Below are 20,327 nucleotides of genomic sequence, written 5' to 3' on the forward strand. Positions count from 1 at the left end.
ACCACCACGCTGTATGTAGTTATTGTATGTACGACATGATAAATATACCCTCTCGAACTACCACCATAGTTATTGTATGTCGACAATGATCATCTCTCATCATCATGTAGTCATGTATGTACGACAATGATAATATACCCTTCGAACTACCACCACGCTGTATGTAGTTATTGTATGTACGACAATAATAATATACCCTCTCGAACTACCACCACGCTGTATGTAGTTATTGTATGTACGACAATCATAATATACCCTCTCGAACTCTGTATGTAGTTATTGTATTCATCATCTGAATCCGTCATCTGGACGGATTGGGTAGCCTAGTGGTTAAAGCGTTGGCTCGTCACACCGAAGACCCGGGTTCGATTCCCTTACATGGGTACAATGTGTGAAGCCCATTTCTGGTGTCCCCGCCGTGATATTGCTGGAATATTGTTAAAAGCGGTGTTAAACCATACTCACTCATTCACTAACTCATTCACCCACTCTTCATTATCTTCTTCTTTCTTCATCATCTTCATCATCTTCTTCATCATCTTCATCATCTTCATCATCATCTTCTTCTTCATCATCATCTTCATTATCATGTTCTTCTTCTTTTACTTCTTCTACAGTGAATGACTTTACTTCCGTAGACAAATTACAACCTTAACTTTAACCAAGAAAACTGAAGGCAGCTTGATTGCAACCTTCTAAACCAAAAAGCGAGAACGGAGAACGTACAGGTTACATTAACTCCAAACCAACTCCTATTTTCTTACACTGGTGTATTTTTCAAGGGATATGTATATGTATCTCAAGAACACAAGTCATGTATCATGGCCGACTAATGCGTTCTTATTAGGGGGATAGCTTACATTAAATGAGCGCTAGACGGCTTCCAGCTAACTGCTCATGCGTTATTTCTCGCTGAAGTCAGTAGGTTAGATGGCGGGCAGACAGGGTGACATAATGCAAGGTTTTCCTAAGGCACAAATCCTGCTTAAAACTAATGAGCATTCTCAGAGACGAATAAACATTTCTGAATCTGGAACCGTTCCACTGGTTTTGCGAATTAATAACGCATGTAAACAGGTTTAATAACTGCATCGGAGGAAGGGTAACCCGTTTTACCGCTCACAGTGTAGGCCGTGGATACAGTTTTTACCAAGATCGTTCATGCTGTTATAATACGAAGAACGTATATCATCTAGTTAGAGATGGCCTTGACCTAGGCCCAAACCATGTATATTGGGGGTGTGCGGTGTTTGGCAATAGCATACTAATATTGCGACAGAGAACAGCAAAACTACTCACAGTGATGTTGAATAACGCCGCACTATTCCAGCTGTATGGCGGCGGTCTGTAAATAATCGAGTATGGACCACACAATCCAGTGATCAACAGCATGAGCATAGATCAACGCAACTGGGATACGACGACATGTGTCAACCAAGTCAGCGAGCCTGACTCCCCGACCCCGTTAGTCCTATCCTACGACAAGCATGGGTTGCTGAAGACCAATTTTAACCCGGATCTAAACGGGTCAATATCAACCAAGTCCACGATTTTGACCACCCAATACATTTGATCGGCTCTTAAGACCAGGAAACATTCTTGGAGATCAGGGGCAGTGGGGTAGCCCAGTGGTTAAAGCGTTCGCTCGTGACGCCGTCCCGGGTTTGATTCCCCGCATGGGTTCCTTGTGTGATATTGCTGGAATAATGCTAAAAGCGGCGTAAAACCCAACTCACACACTCACTCATTCTTGGAGATCAAATCTAAACCGGAAGTACGAGGGCGCAAATGCGTGTACACAGCTTAGGTCACCTTGAAACAAAATTATTAGTTTTGTTATACTGGAACTAAATCAATATCCGTTTTACTTAACACAAATAACCCTCTAACATAACATACCATTTTGTTCATAATATAATCGGATAATCGGGGCGGTGAGGTAACCTAGTGGTTAAAGCGTTCGCTTGTTACGCCGAAGACTCGGGTTCGATTCCCCATATGGTTACAATGTGTGAAGCCTATTTCTGCTGTCCCCCGCCGTGATGTTGCTGGAATAATGTTAAAAGCGGCGTGAAACCTTATTCACTCACTCATAATATAATCAATACTGGAGGAGCAATATAACCAGGTCCGTTCCAGTGAAAGTTATCGATATTGATGAGATTCTGTCTAAAATGATTAAAGCAACCGTGAACTAAAAAATCAGGTTCGCGAAGAATACGAAGTTTTAACTTGGAACGTTAGCCTTTTTAATATGTTTCTTTCTGCAAGGAAATCAATTTTGATTTCAATGTACGGCGCCAAGCCAAGCCCTGCGGAATCTAACATCATCATAAACACAAAATATAAATAAGTGCTTTTGACAAATACTGAACTTACGAACGTAAACTGCTGGGTTAAGGAGAGTTTAAACGTTAAAACTGAGACGAAAACATTACAAACCTTATCAAAATGACACTCAGATGGAAATGTTTCCGAAAACAGCAGTCCAAAACACAACCATGCTAATTGAAGCAAATACATGAAGATCCAGGAAGTTTGTAAGTCCTCTCATCCAACTTGGGTGAGCAATTTCTTACTTACGGCACTTTACAGAAATAAAAATACAAAAAAAGTTGTCGTGTTCTTGCTTTTGTGTCAAACGTATAGAATAGACCCTGAGTTGCCAGGTGTCCTATTATACGTTTCATACACCTTTCATTGATAGACTACACGTTAATCATCACATTTCACTTAAAACCAACCGATTATGAAAAGTTATGAATAATTTGACAATACACCTGGTCCAATCCATCCCTATCCCCCAACCCAATCCCAAATCCAAATCTCCCAACCCCCATCCCTCTCCACCCCAAGTTCCCGATTGCGTAGATCGACGCTCATGCTGTTGATCACTGGATTGTCTGGTCCCGACTCGATTATTTACAGACATATAACTGGATTATTCCTGAGTGCAGCGATAAGCAACAAACAATTAAAACCACCCCAAGGATGTTCCACTGCTGATGTTCCACTGCTGATGTTCCACTGCTGATGACCCGTGAAGGTCCGGGTTAGAATGAGCCTTCAGTAACCCATGCCTGTCGTCAGAGGCGACTAACTGGATCGGGTGGTCAGGCTCGCTGACTTGATTGACACATGTCATCGGTTCCCAATTGTGCAGATCGATGCTCATGCTGTTGATCACTGGATTATTTACAGACCGCCGCTATATAGCTGGAATATTGCTGAGTGTGGAGTAAAACTAAACTCACTCACTCACTCCACTGCTAATGTTCCACCATCGGTGCTTTTTGTTGCTGCACGACTAATCACTCACAAAACGAGAAGTAATTTCAACAGAGCATGTGCCATGTGACGAATGATTTCCTATGGGAAATATAATTTGAAAAAAACTAACAAACTACGAGAAATTACTCGTTTGTCTTTCCGATTGGAATTAATGCCGTCGATCTGTGAGATAAGTTACCTTGTGAAACATCCGAGTTTCGACTTCTCTTCTTTCCTATCCATAATGAAATTTACTGCAGTGGTCTCTAAATCTAATTCCTAACCGCCTTCGACATGTCTAGCGGCTGTCACCCCAAAGAAATAAAGCTTCCACAAATACTAAGCATGACTGGGCTCCTGTCTACCTAGACTAGTGTTACAAGTGCTGAGGGAGCATCCATTGCATTTCTTTTGGGGAGGGTAGATTTTTTAAATGAATGCTAACTTGAGAAGTATGCCGTAAATGAAATATGTTTAGGTAGTTGTGATATGACTAATAGTTTGTCTTGGAAATGCCAAACTGTCAACTTATTTCCATCGCCTTTGTGGCGTAGTGGAGAGTGGAAGGTCTGTGTTTGGATCCCCGGCAACGTCACACGTAAAAGGTGGTACTTGTTGTCGCCCTGCCTGCTCGACATAAAGGGGACAAAACTAGGACGAGAAGGCTGTGTCTGAGAGAGGTATCCTTGCGCCATGTATCTCAGTGGGCAAGCTGTATAAAACCTTAATTGATCCAGTCTAGTACGCGCAGGCACACACGCACACACAGACACAGAGAAGCAGGCACATGCGAAATTTAAGTACAATAAACTTTAAACAGAATATAAGGAGACATGAGACCATTTCACCTCACCTCAACATGAAAACCTGGGACACCGTGACCATATGGTACTGTTACATGAGCAAATCACATAATTCTATATCCATATCCCTATCGCTTCTATTTCAGCCCCGGCCCGGATCGAGGAGATGATCCTGGAAGTGAACGGTAAAACCGAGCAACTGAAGGCCAAATATCTGGAAGAAATGAACAAGTATGGGGTAAGTCAGTTCGAAACCTGTCTGTCGAGTGAGTGAGTGACTGAAGTTTGACTACGACGTTGTTGTTTTATCATAGTTTTATTTATCTGATTAATAACTATTTGAAGTATTCATCCTGTATAGGACCCGTGAAGATCCTGGTTAAACTTAGGCTTTAGCAATCCATGCTTGTCAAGAGGCGACTGACGGGATCGGGTGGTCAGGTTCGCTGACTTGGTTGACACATGTCATCGTGTCCCAATTACGTTGGTCGATGCTCATGATGCTGATAAGTGGGTTGTCTGGTCCAGACTCGATTATTTACAAACCGCTGCCATATAGCTGGAATATTGCTGAGTGCGGCGTTAAACAACAAACAAACAACACTCAATTTACTACTGTCGTACAGCTTACGGTGTTCCTATAAACACCCATTTGCTTTTACATGTAAATTGTGTGGTCGATGCAGGTGAAAAAACATGTTTATCCTTTTCACGAATACCTTGTGTATACAAAGATACTTTTGAATGGGCTTTTACGTCGATGGAGGAGTGTGTTTCGGGAGCCACCAAAACTGATTATTCTCTGGGTTTTCCATTATACTTTACATGTTGTGGTTTAATCTTACAGAGACAGAAAGCCATTTTACAGACATGTAGTAGATTAATGGCTATACATGAGAAGGTAATTGTGATTCCCCTGTATTTACAGTCAACCGCCATATGATGTGAATATTGCTGAGTGCGGCGTTAAACAACAAACGAATCTTGTTACAGAGCTGTCGAAGTTTATGTTTACAATATGGCGGCGTTAAACAACAATAAACAAAATTCTTACTTAACCGCGCATATGGTTTTCACTTGTATGAAATCTCTGCAGGTGACGGGCGAGGTGATGGTCCTGGATGACCACAAGCCAGGCCAAGCCATCTGCGAGCTGGTCAAGAAAATGGATGCTACGTTTGTGGTAACCGGCACCAGAGGTCATGGGAAAATCCGACGCACCATTCTCGGCAGCGTCAGCGACTACATCCTCCATCATTCTCAAGCGCCGGTGTTGGTGTGTCGACACAAGAGTGGGGACAAACACAAGCCTAGCCACTAGGCGATATATTCCGCCGTCAGTCGTGAACGATGACTGCACGAACGTGCTGATGGCTGTGAATTCTGTATTCGTAACGTGACGGCACGGCGTTGTCTGCGCTGATGCGGTTGATGATGTTACTGTAAACTACACACGCACCTTTGTGTGAACTCGCCTCATCCACTCCAGATCTTTAACCTACTGTAACCATGAAGCAGAAAGTACATGCACACCACCTTAAACCCGTTCACTCACTCACTCACTCACAAGGGCACCTAGAAGAGTTCACTTTGAACAGTTCAGTGCGGATTAACGGGCATTAACGCTACCGCTTAACATACGTGTATCGATATTCGAGGCCCCATGCCTCTGCCCGTCGTATATAATACAGCAAATCAACCCGTGAAGATCCCGGTTAGAACTGGTCTTCAGCAACGCATGCTTGTCGTAAGAGGCGACTAACGGGATCGGGTGGTCAGACTGGCTGACTTGGTTGACACATGTCATCGGGTCGCAATTGCGTAGATCGATGCTCATGCTGTTGATCACTGGATTTTCTGGTCCAGGCTCGATTACTTACAGACCGCTGTCATATAGCTGGGATACTGCTAAGTGCGGCGTAAAACAACAACCAAACTAAACCAACTACAGCTATACAGATAAGTGTCAATCAAAAGTTTAGACTCACTTAAAGTTGAGTTGAGTTGAGTTAGGCTTTACGTCACATCGGCATTATTCCAGCCATATAGTGACGACTCACTTAAAGCATTCACTATATGTTATGTATATATACATGTATATATAGTTACATCAAAGATGAATTTCTCCACTAACTTGGCGGAACCAACCACAGGCCCCCGTGTCTTTGAGAGGATTAAAGGTTTTTTTTAAAAATATGTAAAAATTTGTGATGACCCCCGACTCGAAATGCTTCACAGTATAGTACGCCATGATGTATTGTACTGTGGAGCATTTCAAGTCGGGGGGTCATCTCAAAAACAATATATTTTTTAATCTTTAATCCTCGCAGACACGTGGGCCTGTGGAACCAACTGCAAACCTTATGCAGATGAATTGCGAGAGAATCATGCATCAGATTTGCCGAAAAGCATGTGCTAATATCATGCATGTGAACAACTGCCTTTTGGTGAACAGTTTTGTTGAGAATTAGCCAATTTTCACTGAGTTTCATCAGTTATTTAACTCATGACAATCGTCTTTTCAACGTTACGAATTTGTTTTACAATACATCAGTCCATGTGTAAACAGTACCTTTAAACAGTACGGAATGTTTTGCAAAATCCAATTAAGCACAGTTGACTGAAGTAAATGCATGGCTACATTTACACTAGCGAGTCTAACTTTTGATGGGTCGTATACCGTTGCACTGTGACAGTGTCCATTATGAGCTTGCTATAATGGTAGCCTGGTTAATTTTACGAGCGCTTCATCTGATATTGTTCCGTACTCCCATATTATGACCTATTTGAACGTTACAGATGACAGAGTGAGTGAGTGAGGTGGGTTTACGTCGCTTAGAACAGTTTCCAACTTCAGGGTCTGCCTATTAAATGTGAGAGAAAAGTCCGAAATTATGCAGGTATTGCGAGCTCTGGTATGGTGTTAACAGAGTAGAACCAAACCCTCGGCGACCAAGGATGGTGATGTGCTCACCTTATACAATTGGGCCAATCGTGCGCCAGTAGAAGCTGGGAGTCCACTAAACTGACGTTTTTGCTGTACATAGTATTAATATAAGATCATCACATTTCAAACCACTCCATGTACAACGTTGCACATCCTGTATGTTTCACGTGAAACATGACATTTGTATCCACTTGTAGTTATATTGGGTCTATACAGCACAAGAATATATTAGTGACAACTCACAATTCCATTGTAACCCGGATGTAGTGTATATGTTTATTGTGTATATGTATTAACGTGCTTCGAGAAGCACGCGCCATCACTGAGGTAAGGCTGAAAACGTTTCTCAGGCATCAGTGCGTGAATTTATAACATCAGCATTCAATTTGACGGCACACCGATGCACGAGAAACATTACCCTTTTCAACCAAAGCAAAATAAAGATGGGTAGAATAGATTTGGTGTTTGTTGTACCACTGATGATGGATGAGTGAGTGAGTTTGGTTTTACGCCGCTTTTAGCAATATTCCAGCAATATCACGGCGGGGGACACCAGGAATGGGATTCACACATTGTACCCATGTGGGGAATCGAAGTCGGGGAATCGGCGTGACGAGCGGACGCTTTAACCACGAAGCTACCCGACCGCCCTGATGATGGATGAGAGTTAAAAGTTAATCGGAAATGTGGGTAGCACTGTTTGGAACTGGAAAATGATGCTTAGAGAAATTTGCAAAAAAGAAAGTTTCCGTAGCAGTTGCTATTGTGGCGCCGAAGGAATAGATCCAGCGTGAGAAGGCAGTTCTGCAGTCCTTATATCCGCGACAGGGAGGTTATCGGAACTGCACTTGTGTTGCCGTTCGTTCCTTCTTCCTTTCTTCCTGACCCGTGAAGATCCAGGTTAGAATTCATCTTCAGCAAACCATGCACACCACCTTAAACCCGTTCACTCACTCACTCGCTCACTCACTCACTAGGACAGCTAGAAGAGTTCACTTTGAACAGTTCAGTGCGGATTAACGGGCATTAACGCTACCGCTTAACATACGTGTATCGATATTCGAGGCCCCATGCCTCTGCCCGTCGTATATAATACAGTAAAACAACCCGTGAAGGTCCGGGTTAGAATTGGTCTTCAGCAACCCATGCTTGTCGTAAGAGGCGACTAACAGGATCAGTTGGTCAGACTCGCTGACTTGGTTCACACATGTCATCGTATCCCAATTGCACAGATCTGTGCTCATGATGATGACCACTGGATTGTCTGGTCCAGACTCGATGTTTACAGACTGCAGCCATATAGCTGTAATATTGCTGAGTGCGGCGTAAAACTAAACTCACTCACGCTTCCTTTCTTCTGTAAATATACATACGATTGTGTTGAGTTATGTCTATTGTAGATCTAATGGCACAATATATACTTTCAAATTAGGGTTTAATCACTACCCAGTGGACAAACAGTGTTGCATGAAGAAACCGATTCAATTCTGTGGAGGGTGACGCTTTGGCAACAGGTCAGAGTTTTCTGCAAAGTATAAAGTATAATTCAATTGAAGCCCCAAAATACGCTGGGGGAAATCAGTCGGGCTACAATTCGTCTTCAAGGACATTAATGTCGTGTATTTGCCAATACCAATCGCCATAATTTCAGACACTGACATGAAGGGGAGAAGACACTCTTTCACAAACTATTACGTTATCGTTTATGTATTGATGCCAGTAGTTACCTAGGGGTATGTACTATAAACACAAGAGCTGAGGGCATTGCGGAACATAGGGATAGTCTCAAAACTATTCTGAGCTATATTCTATTTCACGCTTACTGTCAACCGACTTTCACAATGCCCCAGACAAGTTCTAAAAGGTTCAGGTGACAATGGGAGCGTGGTAGTAGTCTCAATTACCCATGTTCGTGTGATTTTAGGACAATGTCGACTTTACACAGAGGTTTGGTTTTGTTACCTTCACGATGTCAAACAATACAGTCTGTGTAGTCTTTGAGGGAAGGGCGACTCAAGCCAACATATACTCATGCCAATAATGGTTGTCACCCCCTTCAATTCTTTTATTGGAGAGGGGTGATGGGTTGTATGGGGTTGGGGTGGGGAGGGTGACAACCATTATTGGCAAGAGTATATATCTCTCTTTCTGGAATTTGATACTGGCAATTTCTGAGTCTCGTGCACATTATCCATAACGATCAGCGATTTCAGAGGTAGAACCGCTGTTTCTCTACGCATTCCAGAAAGAATTGACGATTCATTTCTGTGCAAGATCCGGGTAAGAATTGGACTTCAGGAGCCCATTCTTGTCTTTAGAGGTGACTAACGGGATCGGGTGTTCAGGCTTGCTGACTTGACTGACACATGTCACCGTATCCCATTTGCGTAGATTGATGCTCATATTGTTGATCACTGGATTGTCTGGTCAAGACTCTAATATACAGCTGGAGTATTCCTGAGTGTTAAACAACAAACAAACAAAATCGATGTGATAATATCGATTATCATTAAATCTGTCACTTAATAACTGAGCTGTTACATTCCGCATTCAGTGGGATGAGTTTCTCAACTTTACCTCAAGGCTGTTTTCAAGAGGTTTTCAGTTTGATAAAACATATTGATGTTGCGCCTGATGAGATGCATTGACCCACGTTTCATCTTGGTACAATGATTCACCGTTCCCTTCTCTTGTGTATAATTGGCCTTTAAATTTCCATCCTCGATTATTTCCAGACCACCGCCATATGATTGGAATTTTGAGGAGTGCGACGTTAAACAACGAACAATCAAACACTTGACTGACATAACACATGCCTACTGTGGTCGGTATCCTTTTTCAATTCACAAACGGTGAAAAGTTTCCAGACGAATTGATTGAACACACAAATAAATAATGCTCAGTATGTACGTTAATCAGTATGTACGTATCTCAATATGTACGTATCTCAATATGTACTATACGTATCTCAGTATGTACGTATCTCAGTATGTACGTATCTCAATATGTTCTATACGTATCTCAGTATGTACGTATCTCAGTATGTACGTATCTCAATATGTACTATACGTATCTCAGTATGGACGTATCTCAGTATGTACGTATCTCTTAGTATGTATGTATCTCAATATGTACTATACGTATCTCAGTATGTACGTATCTAAGTATGTACGTATCTCAATATGTACTATACGTATCTCAGTATGTACGTATCTCAGTATGTACGAATCTCAGTATGCAAGATATAAATTTGTTCTTCTGAATAAAGTTTGTTACAAGGTCTTGAAAATTGTCCATCGTTTCAACTTCACCAGAAATCAAGGTGGTCCTTTGCCGATTGTCTTCGTTCAAATGCAGGTACATCTTCTGTAATAAGTACCTCAATTTACAAATTCTATTCAAAAAGGCCATGAAGCGTTCCAGCTTACTGTATTTTCCCCTCCTGCTTGCAATAATCATATACGTAAACTGAGTGAGTGAGTGACATTCACGCACGCACACACACAAACGCACACTCGCACAGAAAGTGAATGAGTGAATATGGGACAGCTTGTGGTTAAAGTGTTCGCTCGTCACACCGAAGACCAAGGGTTCGATTCCCCACATGGGTACAATGTGAGACACCCATTTCTGCTGTCCCCCGCCATGATATTTTTGGACTATTACTAAAAGCGGCGTAAAACTCACTCATTCACTCACGAGAAAACCAAAGCACACTTGTAAAATTTGTGTAGCGTCCTGACACTGACCCCTCGAGACCCTCTGAACTTTATACTGCGCGTCATCAGGTTCTGACATGTGGACAATTTCCTCGTCGATTACTCGTTTTGTAAATTGTGTTGAAGGAAAAGAAATCAGTTGAGAAGTGAAGCTGAAGGTAAGGAAGGTAAGTGTTCATGTGCAGCCATTGTGGTTCATGATGCTGATCTGCCCTTGTGCAAATATGTTGAATTGTGGAGACGGAATCTTAGAAACAAGCCATGCTGGGCACGGGCCTATTGTTTTAGGTCAGTCAATAGCAATACCTTATATGGCTGATCTTGGCTTTGGGGTTACAGATGTAGTGGGTACAGAAAACCTTATCAGTTGGCTGTTCAAGAAATACAATTTTACCTCGTAAAGAACAGGCATACCCTCTTTATTATTGTAAACACACACTATTTTTACACATTCGGATTGTCGAGTGAATGATATCTTGTGTGAGTTATCAAATTCACGTCTCCTCAAGTTTTCGTTTTTCGTTTGTTTGTTGTTTAACGCCGCACTCAGCAATGTTTGCAGTCGCGGCGGTCAGTAAATAATTGAGTCTCGACCAGTGGTCAACAGCATGAGCATGGGAGATGGTGGCATGTGTCAACCATGTCAGCGAGCCTGACGCCTCTTACGACAAACATTGCGAGTCGCTAGAGACCAATTCTTACCCGTCTCCCCTGAATTTGAATGTTTATCTCGTTAATTATAATTAGATTGTTGTGATTGCGTTAAGTAGAATATACATAAAATTATTAATGATCACATAGAATAAGTAAGGTGCAAATGGTTTGCTATGTCGACGACCTCAATTACGTATATGTAAGGAAGGTTTTATGACTGCGTTAAGTAGTGCTATGACAGCATTAATGAAGTAGTGTTTATGACTGCTTTAAGTAGTGTATATGACTGCGTTAAGTAGTGTTATGACTGCGTTTAGTAGTGCTATGACAGCATTAATTAAGTAGTGTTTATGACTGCTTTAAGTATTGTATATGACTGCGTTAAGTAGTGTTATGACTGCGTTAAGTAGTGTTATGACTATGTTAAGTAGTGCTATGTCAGCATTAAGAAGTGATATGACTGCGTTAAGTAGTGATATGACAGCATAAAGTAGTGTTTATGACTGCGTTAAGTAGTGTTATGACTGCGTTAAGTAGTGTTATGACTGTATTAAGTTGTGTTTTGACTGCGTTACGTAGTGCTATGACAACATTAAGAAGTGTTTATGACTGCGTTAAGTAGTGTTATGACAGCATTAAGTAGTGTTTATGACTGCGTTAAGTAGTGCTATGACTGCATTAAGTAGTATTATGACTGCGTTATGTAGTTATGACCGCGTTAAGTAGTGTTATGACTGCGTTATACGTAGTGCTATGACAGCATTAAGTAGTGTTATGGCTGCGTGACATAGTGCTATGATTGCGTTACGTAGTGCTATGACTGCGTTAGAAATGTTTATGACTCCGTTAAGAAGTGTTTATGACTTCGTTACGTAGTGCTATGACTGCGTTAAGAAGTGTTTATGACTTCGTTACGTTGTGCTATGACTGCGTTAAGAAGTGTTTATGACTTCGTTACGTTGTGCTATGACTGCGTTAAGTCCTGTCTATTACTGCGTTACGTAGTGCTATGACTGCGTTAGAAATGCTTATGACTCCGTTAAGAAGTGTTTATGACTTCGTTACGTAGTGCTATGACTGCGTTAAGAAGTGTTTATGACTGCGTTTAACAATACAGTTCGATGTAATCGTCAGTTCGGTATAAGCGTGTTCGTTACAAACATAGTTTACTGTATGTGAGTTCCACTGTAAGTTACAAAGATAGTTTACTGTATGTGAGTTCTAATGTGAGGCGGATGGGCATGCAACTCCGATGCATGTCATAAGCAGCATCAGCCATGCCTTCAACTGGAATGAAATACGTTCCAGCCCCTGTCAACAGTATGTGGATGACCTGCTGTGGGATATCTGGAGTCCGTGTCGTGGTGAACTATTTAACCTAGTTGCCGGTGAGGCTCCCGATGGGAGGTACAGACAAACGTTCATATCTGATCGCCATTAAGACGTCATCGGTCAATCCTTAAACATATATGTGTCTTTCCATTTGAGATTCTCGGCTAGAACTGACCCCCAAGCAGCTTATGCTTGCAGTGAGTGAGTTTAGTTTTACGCCGCTTTTAGCAATATTCCAGCAATATCAGGGCGGGGACACCAGAAATGGGCTTTACACATTGTACCCATGTGGGGAATTAAACTCGGGTCTTCGGCGTGACGAGCGATCGCTTTAACCACAAGGCTACCCCACCACCCCTTGCAGTGAGAGTTGACCAATATTGATCCGATGGTTAGGCTCCGATGGCGTGTATTATGCTCATGCTTTCACCCCATGTTTGTCTAGTTGCACCGATTATGTACAGGTCCCACTGTTGTGTTTCATGCCTTTCTCAGCAATACAGCTTTATCACGACAGCCTGTAAACAATCACTGACAAACCGGTGGTCGATATAATGAGCAACATCCCAAGTCGTCGGGGATAGAGGAGACGCATTCCGCCAGGTGGCCTGATCAGTTAGTCTAATCTGAGGTCAAGCATTTATGACGCCATGAAGAATCAAGTTGGTATTACACTTGGGTCTCATCCGTGGGTCCAAAACAAGGGTTTAAGATCGTCCAAGGGGCGGTTGGGTAGCCTAGTGGTTAAAGCTTTCGCTCGTTCGCTCTTTAAGACCCGGGTTCGATTCCCAACATGGGTACAATATGTGAAGCCCATTTCTGGTGTCTCCCGCCTTGATATTGCTGGAATATTGTTAAAATCATACTCACTTAAGATCGTCAGGAAATTATTGTTGACATCGACTGTGGCGTAAAATAACAACACTCGCTTCATTCAGTCAAATGCTGTGTATATATTAGATTGTGTTTCTCTGTAGAACCATGGGTACACGGGCAGAGGAAGGGATGCAGGCTGGGTTCAGTCTCCAGCTGGTGATGACGCAGGGCCTAGTGATGCCCGCCGGCATCCTCCATCACATCGCCTCCATGAAGGAGCGGACAGTCCGGGATGATGATATATTTGTGTGCACGTACCCCAAGTCAGGTGAGCTTTCTGATCAATGGAAACTGCGCCTCCGTTTGATTCAGTGACATAATAATTCATTAAAATAGTTTGAAACTACTCAAATAATAATTATTTGCAACTTGCCTACACATGCACATGCGTGTCGCTGTATAGGTGCAATCTTCCTGAACGCGACGTTAAACCTCACCTCGCCTCACCCCCTCATCTCACCACGCCTCACCTCAGCTTACCTCATCCCATCACCCTCACCTCACCCCACTAGACTTTCACCTCAGCTTACCTCACCCCACCCCCCTCATCTACTCTCACCCACCTCAGCTCACGTCATCTCACCATGCATCACTCACTCCCACCTCACGACACCTCGTTGTTCTTGCGAGGACTAGTTTCTCTGTTGAGCTGGACACAGTGGTTCAAGCGTTCGCCCCTAACGCCGAACTCCCAGGTTCGATTTTCCACATGCGTGCAATTTGTGCTGTCAATTTCAACTGTTCTCCGTGATATTGCTGTGTCCGCCTAAAACTTCACCCACTCATAACAGACAGCTTGTGGCTTGTTGACTGAAACCTTCAAACCGAAACATAAGTCTCATTAACCTATTCAGACAATGACCTACTTTTCAGCTGATCACAATTTTCTCGTGTGAACGTAAAAAGAGACACCACAAACAACTATGGTTACACTGAATTCCAATTCCTTGTTTCATAAGAAAATAATATTTACAAGTTAATTTTAATTTTAAACTTTAATAACATTGTATTTCTATATTTTATGGCGAGGTGTAGGCAGCATGACCTTAACTAAGCCGTCACAGACTGCCCCTGTTTGTTGAGGTCGTAAAATGATTCACAATTCATCTGGCTCACTGGTTACACCTGTTATGTGTTTTTTTGCGCTTATTCAGCGTAGTTATGTAACGCACAATGTGATTGATATAATATCAATTCCGTACCAGACCGCCACACTTTTCTAGCGGCATAGCCTCGTTTTGAGTTGTCAGAGCACACTGTACGGCATAGCACACTGCACGTCGTGTTTGCAAGGATTAGAAGGAGCGTAGTGTTGCAATATACAAGTGCTTAGATGTATCAAATAATCCTGATTAATATTTATGTATCCAGTTGAATGATTTGGTCTAAAAATTCTGGACTGGTTATTGTACTAAGTTGCGCAATAGCACGGAACCCAGTCAGCAGGAAACGAGACTGTTGTGTAATCAGTGTTTTGACTTGATTATTTTAATGAAATATTATAATCAATTTATTATCTATTCAATAATATTAATGGAGTCACATTTAACTGTATTCATACAGGCACACATTGGGTGTGGGAAATACTGAACATGGTCGTGGCAGGGAAAGCAGAGTATGCCAAACACTGGCAGAATTCTTCATTCTACGAGTCTAGGACGGAGGAGGACCTTGACACTCTTCCTTCTCCCAGAATCATATTTACCCATCTTACACCAGAGTGAGTTCTCGACCAGTTTGTCATGAGAGCTATAAAAATAGATTGTTATCATTAATGGGATAAATGTATGAAACTTCAAGTTAAAAAGCGATGCTCATGCTGTTGATCACTGGATTGTCTGGTCCAGACTCGATTATTTACAAACAGCCGCCATATAGCTGGAATATTGCTCACTCACTCAATATGAGAACTGTTAATACTTTAGGAATATGTTTTAAGTGAAATTGTCGGGATTAGATAAACTGAAGACTGGCCCTGTGTATACAGACCGAAATGTAATCGTCCGAAAAGCTGATTGTCCGGTTTAAAGGGGTTATACGCCTTAATGGATTACATACGTATACTATTCACTTATTAAATGAATAAATGTTTGCTTATTTGTGACCCGTGAAGGTCCGGGTTAGAATGAACCTTAAGCAACCCATGCTTGTCGTAAGAGGCGACTAACGGGATCGGGTGGTCAGGCTCGCTGGCTTGGTTGACACATGTCATCGGTTCCCAGTTGCGCAGATTGATGCTCATGCTCACTGGATTGTCTGGTCCAGATTCGATTATTTTCAGACCGCCGCCATATTGCTGGTATATTGCTGAGTGCGGCGTAAAACTAAACTCACTCACTCACTCACTACTAATTAGTGCCAAACCAGCTATCAATTAATCAGTCAGTGAACTTGGCCCACTCACTCATTTACCCGTCCGACCCGTGATAATCCGGGTTAGAATGGTCTTCAGCAACCCATGCTTCCCACAGGAGGCGACTAACGGGATCGGCTGTCTTGGTTGATGGATGTCATCGTATCCCAAAATGCGAAGATCGATGTTCATGATGTCAATCACTGGATTGTGTTGTGCAGACTGGAACATTTACAGACCACCGTCACATAGCTGGAATATTGCTTAGTGCGGCGTTAAACCAAACCAAAACCAAAACTCACGAACTCACTCATTGTCCATGGTGTTTCTTGCGTTGAAAGCCTACTACCACAAGACATATGGAACCGGAAGTGTCGTGTTGTCAACGTTCAGAGAAATCCCAAAGACGCCGTGGTGTCCTTCTTTGTCCAACACACCAATCAGAACTGGGTGGACAAGTCACGTGATCCGGCCTTCGTGGGTTCCTGGGATAACTACGCTGACGCCCACATCAAGGGAAACGGTAATGTCAGTCACGTGATATGAGCACGGATATAACAACTATTTTTCCATTTGGGTTGTATGACGTTTTGCATAAAAGTCCATTATATTTGCATTGTAGTCACGTGATGCTTATTATCGTCCATCTGTGGTATTTCCGCCTCAAATATACTAGTATTTAGAACAAAAATTGTCAATTTGTGAAAGCTGTGAATATAGAAATGAGTTTTAATAAAAGCAATTTTGCCGAGCAAGCTCGCTGGCATCCATGTATACTCTGCAAAAATAGAAACGCAAAAGTGGTTATTTAATGTACACTTCATGCATTATATAAATAATTAACTGATTATAATAAATTGTTCAAATTTGACACAAATCATTGTAACTGACATAGGTTCGCACAATCGAATGTCAAAGTGAAGATCATTAATTTTGTTCTCAATATCTTGTATGCCCCCCATGGGAGTGAAAAACTGACTGGCATTGTCGCCCCATGGAACCAATCACATTACGACTTGTGACTTACGGATGGTTCACCCACTCTTCCTGCAGCGCTTGTGCAAACGGTTGGAGGTTCTGTGGCTTTTGCTGATGTAATCGCAGACGTTGATCAAAAGCATCCAATAAATGTTGGTTTAGGTTATGGTTTAGATCTGGAAGCCTTGAGGGCCATGGCAGCGCTTGGATGTTGTGGTTCCTCGAAACGGCCGTTGTCAGTACTAGTCTTGCCGTGAGATGTCGGGCGTTGCCGACGCGACGTTTGGTTGTTGCATAATAGGAAGCAGGTGTGGCCGAATAATTTCATCCGTAGAACGTTGTGCCGGTAAATTGCCCTGGCTGGTATGGGAGGTGGCGGCCCACATCAATTCCACTACCGCCACCACACCTGTCCACTTCCTGTATGCAGTTTCGGTAATCACCCCAGTAAACACGAACTCTTCCGCCTGTACGGAAACACAAAAACCTGACTCGTCACAAAACGTAACATGTCTCCAGCGCTGTTGTGGCCATACTCTGTGTCCTTGATACCATTGACGTCGCAGCCGACGGTGCTGACCAGTCACAATGACGCCTTGACGGTCGTCTCGTAAACGGTTCCTCACTGTCTGGACTGTCAATCCTGGTATCACATAAGTGACGAGGCCCGTGAAGATCCGGGGTACATTAGGTCTGACACATGGTCGGTCGGATCTGGTAACGGTTCCATATATTTGTGATGGTGCTTGGCGACATGTGGAAAAAATTGGCTACGGCCGGAGCCGCCTGTCTGTAGTTAGCCGATGACGTTGTTGCATTGAGGTGGTTTGGAATTGCGTTTAATCGATGCTCATGCTGTTGATCACTGGATGCATGTCTGGTCCAGAGGCTCTATTATTTACAGACAGCCGCCATATGGCTGGAATATTGCTGCCCACTGAGATACCATGCGGCGTGAAGTATAAACTCACTCCTCACACAGACACATTATGACTGAACCGATATGAACCTGTCCTTGTTGTACCCATTAATGCACATGGTCAGGCAGGGATCTGTTAACGGTTCCATATTTTTGTATGGTGCTTGGCGACATGACGTGGTCGGGGATCGGAGCCAGCGACCTTCCGGACTCTTGTTGCATTGAGCTTATGTCAATCGTGACATGTTTTCACTTTTCACTTGCTGTATAATTGTGATGACAGACAAATGAAAACCCATCGTTTCTAAAGCCCCGAAATTCATGTTGCATGTTCATTCCATGTTGGTGTGCCACGCGGTTGCGTTATATATATACTTCCTATCAAAAGTTTAGACTCACTAGTGTAAATATAGCCACTTATTTCAGTCAACTGTTCTAAACTACATTTTGCAAAACATTCCATACTGTTTAAAGGTGCTGTTTACACGTGGTTATTGTCATGAGGTCAATAAATGATAAAAATCAATGAAAATTGGCGAATTCTTAACAAAACTTTACACCAAAACCAGCTGTTCACATGCACGATATTTGCACATGCTTTTCAGCAATTTGATGCATGATCTTTGCGCAATTTCTCTGCATAAGGTTTGCAGTTGGTTCCCACAAATTAGTGGAGAAATCAATCTTCGATGTCACCATATATATATATATATACATAACATATAGTGTTTTAAGTGAGTCTAAACTTTTGAAGGGAATATATATGACAATTTCAGTGCCATTTGATTCTGTGATGGAACACAGTCTCCGTTGGAACCGATTTCCACAGGAACACCCAGACGTTCCATTCCTACAAGTACAGTTTGAAGATCTCAAGAAAGTGAGTACTTTGCATAATAAATTTACACGACAACACTTCATATGAATAGCTTTGTTCATGTTCCGTCATGAACAATACCACGTAGTTTTGTTTTGCTTTGTTTGGTTGTGTGTGCTTTTTCTTTGTGTGTCTTTTGTTTTTTGTTGTTTTGTTGTCTGTTTTGTTGTTGATGGTGTTATATTATTTTGTTTTGATTTGGTTGTTTGGCCGAGGTGTTTTTGGTGGGGTGGGAATTTATTGAGATTGTTTAGTGTTAGATATTATTTTTTAGAATATTCGTTGTGTTAGTCAACAATAATTTGAAGTATTCCATGTCCTGATTATATTTATAATATTTTAAGGATGCTGTGCGGGAGGTTCGGCGCCTGGCTGAGTTCATCAACCGCCCTCTCTCTGATGACGTGTATGAACAAATAGCTGAAGCGTGCAGCTTTTCTAAGTTGAAATACGCTTCCGAAAACATCAAAGACCAAACGTTCCACAACCGATGGAGGGAAGGGTCAAGCGGCTACTTCAGGAAAGGTAAAGGGTGACGGGGCAGGGTACATTCATAATGCATTACAGTGTCCCCTTTCCGTTATTTGAGTTGCTGTTTTGATTTGGGTTTTTTGTTATATTTTGTTATTGTTTTTGTTTGTTTGTTGTTGCTGTTTGTGTGGGTCTTTTTGTTGTTGTTTTTTCGGTTATTTTTTTTTGTTTTGTGTTTGTTGTTAGGGTTTTTTGTTACTATTTGTTTTTGTTTGTTTTTTATTGTTTTTGTTGTTATTTGTTTGTTTTGGGATTTTTTGTTGGTTAATTGGGGTTTTGTTTTGTTTGTTTGTTGTCTTTGTTGTTGTTGTTGTTGTGTGTGTGTTTTTTGGGGGTTTTGTTGTATTTTTGTTTTGTTGCTTTTTGCGCCCAAATTCCATATTTGCAACACTGCTTGTAAAACTTCCTAAGATGCATTAAGGACGTTTTTGTGTTATTTTATATTTTGTTTCTTAATTGTTCTACCCAATTGTAAAATTAAGTACTCAAAACTGATCTACAAGAAATTTACTACTTGACTCTAGGTTTCGCCAAATATGTTTTCAAACACACTCAGTCATTTCAGGGGAGATAATTTATCACTCTTTAGTCAGTCGCCTGGGAGTATTGCCTGTGTCCACGTCTACCTATATATCTAGTTTCTAATAAAGTAGGGGCGTTCAGATCGTGATGTAAATTGCAGACCGACTTCTGTCTTCAGGTGAATCGGGAGACTGGAAGAACTGGTTTACTGTTGCGCAGAGTGAAAGGTTCGACGAAGTGTACCAGAAATTGTACAATCATCCATTTCCTTACTGAACGTTCCACTAATCCACGTGCATCACGTGTCGTAGTTCATGTTACCATGGTTACAGTACGGATTTGTCTCATATACAGACTACCAACATTTTGTCTTATTGACTCGCTAAGTCCCCCAAACGAGTGCGTGTTCCAGGTTTTCTGAGCCTCCGAGCCAAGATCTATTTCTTCTCGATTTTTGTCGATATACACCAAGGTCTTTGGAGATTTTTGCAACAACGTTTATATTTATGTGTCTCACTAACGATAAAACAGTCATTATCATCAAAA

The 20,327-nt window shown here is 42.0% G+C and overlaps 2 protein-coding genes across 3 annotated transcripts in view; both read left to right on the forward strand.

Moving 5' to 3' along the window:
• The window catches only part of LOC124263116 (universal stress protein PHOS32-like), a 50,836-nt gene extending 44,973 nt beyond the window's left edge, over positions 1 to 5,863 (forward strand). The window contains exons 5-6 of the mRNA XM_046697679.1: positions 4,220 to 4,311; positions 5,170 to 5,863. Of these exons, the coding sequence (XP_046553635.1) occupies positions 4,220 to 4,311; positions 5,170 to 5,394 (317 nt within the window). The 3' untranslated portion in view covers positions 5,395 to 5,863. The remainder of the gene's footprint in view (positions 1 to 4,219; positions 4,312 to 5,169) is intronic.
• A 4,918-nt stretch (positions 5,864 to 10,781) lies between these two features.
• On the forward strand, positions 10,782 to 20,327 carry LOC124263128 (sulfotransferase 1C2-like). 2 transcript variants are annotated; one of them, XM_046697689.1, is made up of 7 exons: positions 10,782 to 10,906; positions 13,703 to 13,869; positions 15,165 to 15,321; positions 16,296 to 16,477; positions 18,628 to 18,731; positions 19,073 to 19,253; positions 19,960 to 20,327. In XM_046697689.1, the coding sequence occupies exons 2-7, from the start codon at positions 13,707 to 13,709 to the stop codon at positions 20,055 to 20,057; spliced, it is 885 nt and encodes a 294-aa protein (XP_046553645.1). In that variant the 5' UTR covers positions 10,782 to 10,906; positions 13,703 to 13,706; the 3' UTR covers positions 20,058 to 20,327. The 2 variants fall into 2 exon arrangements, with proteins under 2 accessions (XP_046553645.1, XP_046553644.1); XM_046697688.1 differs by having other exon boundaries at positions 10,795 to 10,897.

This window comes from Haliotis rubra, unplaced genomic scaffold, assembly GCF_003918875.1.
Source record: "Haliotis rubra isolate DU_JTF1 unplaced genomic scaffold, ASM391887v1 Scf868, whole genome shotgun sequence".
In the NCBI taxonomy this organism is placed as follows: Eukaryota; Metazoa; Mollusca; class Gastropoda; order Lepetellida; family Haliotidae; genus Haliotis; species Haliotis rubra.